The sequence below is a fragment of the Cyprinodon variegatus genome, unplaced genomic scaffold (assembly GCF_000732505.1).
Source record: "Cyprinodon variegatus isolate N-32 unplaced genomic scaffold, C_variegatus-1.0 Scaffold158, whole genome shotgun sequence".
Lineage (NCBI taxonomy): Eukaryota > Metazoa > Chordata > Actinopteri > Cyprinodontiformes > Cyprinodontidae > Cyprinodon > Cyprinodon variegatus.
Window position 1 is genome coordinate 883,120 of NW_015150611.1, and position 9,699 is coordinate 892,818.

The 9,699-nt window shown below is 38.8% G+C and overlaps 1 protein-coding gene across 1 annotated transcript; it reads left to right on the forward strand.

Moving 5' to 3' along the window:
• Positions 1–1,553: 1,553 nt before the first annotated feature.
• On the forward strand, positions 1,554–9,614 carry LOC107086695 (neurexophilin-4-like). Its single transcript, XM_015377808.1, has 2 exons — positions 1,554–1,830; positions 8,645–9,614. The coding sequence occupies exons 1-2, from the start codon at positions 1,753–1,755 to the stop codon at positions 9,467–9,469; spliced, it is 903 nt and encodes a 300-aa protein (XP_015233294.1). The 5' UTR covers positions 1,554–1,752; the 3' UTR covers positions 9,470–9,614.
• Positions 9,615–9,699: the final 85 nt, after the last annotated feature.

The following is a 9,699-nucleotide window of genomic DNA, read 5'->3' on the forward strand; positions in this document are numbered from 1 at the left end:
GGTTCTCCTTTGCAATTGCTGCTTGTTAGCAGCTTATATCAGATTAAAAAATACTTAAGCTATTTTTTAATTGGATATAAAGCCATGTTTAACATTTCTGTGATATCTGTTTTATGTAAATAGATTATAATGCCTATTTAGAGCGATTACTATGCAAACTGTGATTATTGTATCCATGTTATTGAAGCTTTTTATGCCATGTTGATGACGCTTTTGTCTTACCTTAGAAAGAAGAAGAAGTGGGTACAAGCACAGCTAATGGGTTTTCTTTACTTTTTTTGTGTGTTGTTTTTGGTGTTCTTAAGTAAAAATACATACTTTCTACTCACTGGTATTATCAAGCAAAGTGACTATGTTCCAGATTTGCTGCATATTTAATATATATATATATATATTTTTTTTATTTATTTATTTATTTTTAATGGATAAAATCATAATGTCTACAGGATAGTTGACCCAATAAAACAACAAGCAAGTAACTTTCTTCAGAAATATCAGCAATGTAAATTTAATGTCAATAGCATGAGGCAAATGCTTACTACAGCACTACAGCCTTTATAATTCAATTTGGACATTAGGTGCTTATAATCATGATAATAGTAAATTACCTTTAGCTGATGAAAAAAAAATCAGTAAACTTTGATCAGTAAATCAGTAAAATTTTAAACATTCCTGCCTCATATTTCATGTATTTGGCTGGAAATTTATCAGACACCAACAAACAGGAGCATGGTGGATGGAAAGGGATAAAGGTTCTTTTGAACCTTTTCAAATTTAAATGGATAAAGTGAGGTGTTTCTTTGCCATATTTACTCCCATAGCCCTAAATCCATCAGGGCAGCTAGTCAGAATTAATAGGAAAATGATAACTTAATATAGATGGTAGCATTCCTGCAGTTTCTGACACACAACTCAGGACAGCTTCACTTTCTAGCAGGACGATGATCTCTAAAATCGAAGTTGATGCTCCTGTTAAATTATTTAGATGAGAGCATTTTTAAGTTTGAGGATGGTCCAGTAGAAGCCCAGACCTGAATAAAATTCATAATCTAAGGGACTTGAAGATGCTCACAAGGCTTATATGATAGTAGGATAAACGACTGGAATCAAGTAGATCATGTTGACATTATCACACTTGTTCACCCTGGATCTTTATTTAAGATATTCTCTCTGCGTGGTTTGGGGGAGATCAGTTGGCTTGAATTTCCAGTGAAGGAGTGAAAATGTGACGCTCACCAGTTGTCAGTATATTTATTTATTTATTTTTTTCACGAAGAAAGTCCTTGTCATTTTGTCAGCCTCCCTGCGGCTAAAGTACATGGGGACAGCAGGGATGGCTGTCAAACTGTGCCTGCCTCAGAGCGCCTTTCCCTGGGTTGATGAGTCATAATGAGGGCCAGCCAGGTGCTGAAAATGAGCACAGAGGCATATGAAGGGTGTGTGCGTGTGGATGTTGAGCCGCTCAGCAGTAGGTTTGTAGTTACCAAGTAAAATGTTGCTTAGGCAATTCTTTTTTTTTCAGTTTTTTTTTTATTTTATTTTTAAGTTTGACTTGTGTGTGTGTGTTTGAGAGAGAGAGTTTCTATGTGCTGAACAGGAGTGAGGGAGAAAGAGGCACAGTGCTGAGGAGGGGAAGAGCTGAGCAGAATCACTTCAAATCCAGGGGATTTCTAGAGTGTCCTCCAGCCGACAAGTGAGAGTAAAGGCTTTAACTCCCGAAAACACTCGGACAAACACACCGTAGCTCTGTGGATGGGCGACTGCTGCTACAGTATGAAGGCTCTTTGTTTGAACTTTGCCATCACCTGTCTGTGTCTCCTTTCCTGTACGGTGAGTCCATTCTGCTGCTGAGGCTGAGCTCATTATCAACTCAAAGTGCTGCTGTTTGCAGAAACTCAATATTTAACCTCTTATCTTTGCAAAACTGGCTGTGTTTTTATTTATTTTCTTGTTGCCTACATAAATGGATACATTTTTTCTTTTGGGTTTTGCTTCAGTGTTACCAACTTAAATCATAACCACCTCCTTTCTTTTTATTAAATTATAGAATTAAAAATGCATGCATTGATAAGGGACTAAGAATTGCTCCATTTACAAATAAATTTAACATTCTAGTAGCTTTTTATTGAACTTTTTTAATGACAATCTTGCGTATCAGAAATATTCAAACTAATTTCAAGTAAAGTTTTGACAAAAATCTGTAAAATTAAAACATGTCTTATTCTACATGATATATGATCTATTTAACTGATGGTGAACTTCCTCTAAGCTGCTCTGGTTCCTGAGATTTATATCTGTAATAATTATGCACTCCTGAATTTATTTTCCTGCCCAAATAATTGCAAAACCAAATGTTTCTATAGAGAACCTGCTAAGTGAAAACCTCAAAGTGACCCCATTTTAAGCTCTAAAAGTTGAAGTAAATGACTTCATAGGGGCTCTTGATTTGAAAGAGTTTAATCTCCTCAGGGTTTGTGGAGCTTTGCTGTTTTATGTTTTTCTTACTCATATTAAACTGTCACATTAAGGATTTTCCTGCCTGCAAGAATATTCTTCAAGTGCTTAGATAACACAGTGCGTTCATCTTACTATTTTTTTTCCTCCCGTTTTAAATTCAAGTTAATGATATTTACTTTTCCTTTGCTGTTGCTTTCTCACAAGGACTGTGCTTGCATCGTCTTCTCCACCGATGCTCAGTCGCAGTCATTGTGCTGGCATCTTGACACTGAGCTGGTGACATGGCTGTCACATTGTGAGCTCCAATTAGGCAGGGTGAGAACAGCAACATAGCTGGAGGTTTTAGGCTTGTAACAATAGGTGCAGCTGTAGCACACTCGGGTACAGGAGCAGGCCAAGGTAGGTTAGGGGTGCTGAGGAGCTCACTTTAGTGAGATGAATAATAATAATACCTGTGGATTTCTGCATTCTAAAAAGTGGTTAAAAGAGGCAGGAACCTCTGTCCATGTTTTTTCCCTTTACTTCAGTGTAAACAGAAGCGCCAAACTTCCTGTGCTTCTTGTTGAGTAACAAACATGTAGCTCCATACAGACCTATTCATATCATTTCAACTTGCTTAAACCCATAACTCTGGAGCAGCTGCAGAGATTCACAGCTCAGGGGGATAATCTGTTGACAGGATGGATATAGTTTGTGTACTACACCAATCCGGTCTTCTTGGAGGGGTGGTCTGCTCAGATTAAACCATAAACATAATTTTGATTGGCCCCCATCCACAACTTAAGATGTGAAATCAAATCTGTCTGGAAAGCACAGCAGTTCAGCAGATTTACCTTTTTATCTATTAGGGCAACATTGCTACGGACTAATATAATCCTCTTAAATACAACACCAGTTGCTTATCATTTATTATTCAGGGTATTTGCATCTTTTGGCCTGCATGCGTTTTCAACTTCACAATTTAGCCCCTTACAGCAAAATGTTTGGACACAACAGGGGCTAGCTGTTGCAGAATGTGCTTGACCTGCATCGAATGTGCAGTCTCCTCCCAGTGGGCAGCGGGGAAAACAGTCCATGGTGGGGGTGTGAGGGGTTACTGATGATGTCACTCAGGACAAGCCGCGCTGGGTTGAACTGTGCGTAATGGAGGGAAGAGGAGCCCAGATGATTCTCTCTGCTGTTTTCACCACACTTCTCACCTTCTTCCAGTCTGAGGAGCTGCAGCCTCCACACCACACAGAGAGACAGCTGGTCAGAACGCTCTCTATGGTGCTTCTGTAGAAGGTGGTGAGGATGGGTGGGGGCAGGTGGGCTCTCCTCATCCTCCGCAGGAAGTACAATAGCTGACTCAGTAAATGGACAGTTTTCATTATTTCCTTGGGTTAACCTAAAATTAAATCATTGCTCCAAACAAAATATATAATGTTTGCAATGTAACAAAAGGGCTCAGGTAACTATTTCTCCAAGATTTATACCTTTGGTTTGCATCTGTGAAGTTTAACATATTACAGCTTTTCATATCAACTATGTGGTAAGCTGCATTTCTGAAACATTTAAAATGAATCACTAATAGCTTAATTTTGGGGGATTTTAGACCAAACAGCAGGATGTTGTCTGATTTAAAATAAGCTGTTCTATCAATGTTAAAATGTGCTCATTGTTTAATCATTATTGACAGAAAGAAGCAGTTAAGATTCAATGTCATCTTCTGTGTGGAGAGAGAAGGAGTGTTATTGCTGCAACATAAACCAACACTAAAAATGCTTGATAAAAGATAAAGATGTGGATGAGATACTGGAATTTAATGCAATGATTCAATGCTTAGTTCTATAAGCATTTAAAGTGTGCCAGAATGTTAGAATATATATATTAAAAAAAAGATAGTTCAGGTAAAGATGAATAGGAGGGAGTAAAGAGGAGCTGTTAAAACCGGGGAGTATGTTGTTAAGGTTGTGATTGGTGTACACCAAAGTGGTGATTTTTAAAGAGTTAAACTTAATGATAAAGCAGCAGACAGAGCTCAGCATCAAGGTTGCACCCAGAGAATGACTGACAGTTTGAACAAGGGGACTGGATGAAGGACGGCTAAAAAACAAATGATAGTTTGTTAAAGGCAGGTTGATCGTAGCATGCCTGCATGCCTGGAGGAAATAACCTATTGATCAGAGCCAGGTTTAAAGGAGACTGAAAGACTGAAGAATAATTATTTTAATCGATTGTTTGAAAGGGTTTAATGTACTTACAGTGAAATCGTCCTTCATTTGCTGTCACCCTGATGGTCAAGGCTAATTTGTGTCATTCTTATGTCCTTTCGAAGTGGTTTCTTATGGAAATTCTGTCATCTGCTTTGTTAAAATCAGTTTCCCTTTAATTTGGTTGATTTTAGCTGATTCACAATAAATGTCATCTTGAGGAAGTTTCCAAAAAAATAAGAGCTCAAACTTAACTCATAGAGGTCAATTCAATTCCAATCCAGTCCAAACATGGAGTCAGATTTAGATCCAGTTAACTTTGCAACAAGTGTGTGGCAACAGTGAAGATAAAAAGATAGAAACAAAAAGGAAATAGAGAGAAAATAAAGTTAAGAGTAAATGGCCTATACTTATAAAGCATTTATCAAGTCTGAGGGCCCGAGGAGGTAAGGTTTGAATAACAGTTCGTATTTAAAGCATTTGCTCAGTTTTTGTAAGTGAAAGGAAGAACAGTTAAGTGGAAATGTTTTTTGTTTCCCTATAACACAGATTAAAGTAACAGTTTATTAAATGACACAATTCAGATGGTCAAAATGTAAAGCAGACTTGTGAAAGAATCAATAAAGTTCAATAAAGTAGAATATATATCATCTGATGAGGCTCATTTGTGAGATTAAAAGCCTATGTTTTACAAGTTACTCATCAAGAGTAACTCGAATTATCCCAGAGTAAGTGGATATACATAAAACATTAGAAATTATTGCTGTTATTTTCTTATCTTATCCTAACATACGTAAATGCATTATTTTGTGATGCATGCTCAATACAAAGACAATCTATGATCCCAAAGGGAAGTTAAAGGTTATTTTTTATGTTATTTATGTTAGGAAAGGTGTTTCTTCTGTACAATTTTGTAATATTGTTATTTTTTGTGTTTCTTTTATTTCACTTTATATTTTGAACTATAAACATTAAATCAGATGTTATGAACAAAACATTTTTCAATAATTGACTAGCCATTTGCCAAGTACTTTATTACTTACTTTAATAAATTCGTCGAGGACTATTTGGTTCTATTTTTACTTGAGTAAAAAATAAAGTTAAAATTAGGGCTACTCATACCTATATAAAAATGTAAAGTCCTCTACTCACCTCTGGCTAAAATAGCCTGTTCGATGTTGTGTTTTCATTATCTTTAAACAAAAATGATCTAAATGAACAGAAGTAAAGGTTGACAATGGAGTTAACTAAATTACCATTCAATAATATACCAACTTGCTGATTATCGTATATGCATGCCACATATGTAAACCATGTTCCTTACCACTCTACTGTCCTGCATGACTTAATATTGTCAAATTAAATCCCAGTATATCTCATGTTGGTTTATAGATTTTTTGACCAACATGCAGAATCACATGAAGGACCGGTAAATTTTAAGTTTTTCTTTACAATATCCTGCAATATCCTGCTCCTCAGATGGAAACAGGGGAAGTTGGTATTGTAGAGAGGACTCAAATGGAGACCAGGCATTAGCGGAGGAAGTGTGACAATTATGCACTGGAAAAACAATCTAGAAAGGAGTAAAACTGTTTTAAATTAAGTTTATTTAACCTTATTTTGAGTAGGTAAATGAGACAGTTTGCCAATGGAATGAGTATTTTTACTCTTAAAATAAGATAATTGGATAATATGCACTTTCTTATTTAAAATGTAAATTGTCTTGTCCTATTGGCAAAATGTCTCTTTAACTTCCTCAATCCAAGAACAAATACACTTATTTTAAGAAAAAATTACTTATCTAGATTTAGATTTTTTTCCAGTGTGTGCATATTTGACCCAAGGCAACTGAGGACTCCGTGATCATGGGTGTGACAAACAGGCAGCGAAGGGAGGCCTCAAGCTCCTGCTACAGTCGTTCAGATTGAACATTTGTTTGGTCAACTTGAACTTAGAGCAGTCTTGGCCCCCAAAGAAGCACACAATTCTTTCAAGACCTTGGAGATAAATTGTGGACCCCTGTCCAAAAGGATTTCGCATGGGATTCAATGAAGGCGAAAAACATGCTTAGTCGGGACCTGATCGGTCTCAAGGCGGGATTGAAGTCAACGACGAGGTGGCTGGCTTTGGGGAAGTGGTCAGTTATAGTAAGTAGGGTGGTGAAACCCTTAGATGGTGGAAGTCAGGTAACCAAATCTAAGGCAATATCAGACCATGAACGTTTAGGTATAAGCAATGGTTTAAGAAGACAACTGGGAGGCTAGTGACTAGCTTTGTTGCGGGCACACACTGGACAGGCTAGAACATAACTTTTAACAGCCTTATACATTGTAGGCCACCAGAAATTTTGCTTAAGGACTGCGAGAGTTCAGTTGATTCGAGGATGACAGGAAATTTTGGACAATGGATGGAATCTTTTCTGGATCTGTCCTTACCTGCCCCCTCTCGAGAATGAATCCCAAAAAGGTGATTGGTGTGGTATGAAACTCACACTTCTCAGCTTTGATAAAGACTTGGATTTCTAGAAGACATTGGATAACCTGTCACACGTGGATCTTATGTTCTGATACAGTCCTGGAAAAAAAAATCAGAATGTCATCAAGGTACACAGGTAAAAACTGATCAAAAATCTGATAAAAAATCTCTAAAGACTGCATTCACAAAGCACTCAAAAACTGCAGGTGCATTAGTGAGACATTTCCACAGATAATAGCAGCAACTAGTGACTTATTAATGTGCTTCTACATACTCTGTCTCAGGTTTGGACAGGTTATACAACCTAATGGAGGGGAGAGGAGCTCCAGGAAGTAGCTCAATAGCATTGTCATATGGGTGGTGGGGGAGGAGAGAGAGAGACTTAGACTTACTGAAAACCAGATGAAGGTCATGATACTCAGGTGAAACCAGGGAGAGGTCTATTGCAGACCTCTCTCTGTTCTTGAGAATTTAAGATTGGAGACATGGCAGATCGTAGACAGTTTCACAGACCATTGCTCCATGAATCTATAGTCTTTGCAGTTCATGTGAATATTTGAAGGGACCACTTTCACCGCAATACAGGCAGAGTCCAGTTTCCTATCCAACTTTGTTCCTGAGGTGACAACCTGCTCCTGAAACATTTCTGAAAACTGCTCCATCTGCTGAACTGAACATCTAATGAGCGGATTACCTGATCATGGTGATTAAGTAATTCACGTTCAGTGCAAAGACCTGAGGGAGATTCTGCTGGGTCAGACAGGCCTGATGATTATGTCATGTTGGTTTGTAGTGTTTTTGACCCACATGCCGAATCATATGGAGAACCAATGAGTCTTAACCTTTTATTTACAAAAGCAACCAGAATCCGGAAGTGGAAAACTGCAGGAAGTCAGTTGAACTTTCATGTTGGTCTGATGGGAGAAAGCAGATTGATCAGGAAGGAATTGGTTCATTTTAACTGATGACTAACAGATTTCCTTAGTCTAGAGATGAAGGGAAGGTAGCATGGATCTGTAGGGGTTTGATTCAGCGGGCTTTGCAGACTGTACCCCAGAGGTCCAGGAGAATGTGATTGAGATCCCAGAGCTTTGGTACTAGCAATAGACATTGTTCTGGAGAGCGGATGGGCAGATGATGATGACTGGGATCTGATGCACACAGGTAAAACCTTTTCAATGAAGATCAGAGATGAACTGAAGTTCACTGGTTGTCTGGAGCAATAGCAGACTACACATTAAATGAGATTCACAAAAATACACATTTCAACATGAAGGATATTCCTGGTTTAGTCTTTGGCTGTAATACCATTAGGGGTAATCATCCAGCAAAGAGAGATTATCCTTCCCCACCTTATATACACACTAGTCATCTTGATTGAGAAACTTTCTCAGGTCTCCGGCAACACGGGTCCACGCAGCCACCAACTATTACGGTACTGTTGTCTTGATGCAGTCGGAAATTATTAGAAATACTGTTAGACTCTAAGAGTAACTAGGTTATGTTTTATTTTACTGCAGGAACAAGAGTCATCCAGGCCTTTAGACCTGAAGAACCAGCAGTGGAGGGAAGTGCAGGCAGGGGGAGAAATTCAAGGAGCAGCTTTGAAGGTTAAACATGTATCCAAAGACCTACAAATCATATCCACCAAGCACAAAACACACACATATGGCTCCCTGAGCCCCTATGGCTGGCCACAGAACTTCTCACAAGCTCCAGACCAGTACCTGTATGGCACTCCTCCCAAATCCAAGCCTCCTGCCAAAACCTCCCCAAAGGCCAAGAAGATCCTGGGCTGGGGGGATTTCTACTTCAACGTAAAAACTGTGAAGTTCAGCCTCCTGGTGACTGGGAAAATTGTGGACCATATTAATGGGACATTCAGCGTCTACTTCCGCCACAATTCATCCCGTCTTGGAAACATATCTGTCAGCATTGTTCCACCATCCAAAACAGTAGGATGGGAGGTTCTGGATGACACCGCTGACAGCAGCAGCAGTAAAGAGTCTGTCTTGTTCCCAGATCTGAGCCCCCCTCCGTCTACCAGCTCCACGCCTGTTGAACATCAAAAAACCCAAAGAGACATGATGATGGTGACCGAGCTTAACTGCCGGATTGAATACCAGCGAACCAACCGCTCCAAGAAGACCAAGCCGTGCATGTACGACCCAGGACAGACATGCTACTCTGAAAACACACAGTCCCAGGCAGCTTGGATTTGTGCCAAACCCTACAAGGTTATATGCATCTTTATCGCTTTTACCGGAACAGACTACAGGCTGGTGCAGAAGGTCTGTCCGGATCACAACTTTCAGGCAGAGCAAAACCAGCAGCACCTCGGATGATCAGAGACACTGAAAGTGGAACGTTTTCTGTTTATACTGTATATTCTTCATACATCTACACAAATCGAGAGGTTCAAAGCAAAAGATTGAAAAAGCATCTGGCATAGTTTCTAATTAGAAAAGCATGTTTAAGGAAGCAGTTGAGCCAAGGCTTTGTGAATAGTTTCAATAGAAAAAAAACTGCTTCTATTAGCACAAAATTCATATTTCCCCCCCAAAAAAAATCAGTG

What these genes read in the sequence shown, in the direction of transcription:
- LOC107086695 (XM_015377808.1), top strand. Translation starts at nt 1,753, where the DNA reads ATGGGCGACTGCTGCTACAGTATGAAGGCTCTTTGTTTGAACTTTGCC. An exon ending in TGTGTCTCCTTTCCTGTACG is followed by an intron (nt 1,831 to 8,644) that starts GTGAGTCCATTC and finishes ATTTTACTGCAG; the next exon opens with GAACAAGAGTCATCCAGGCC.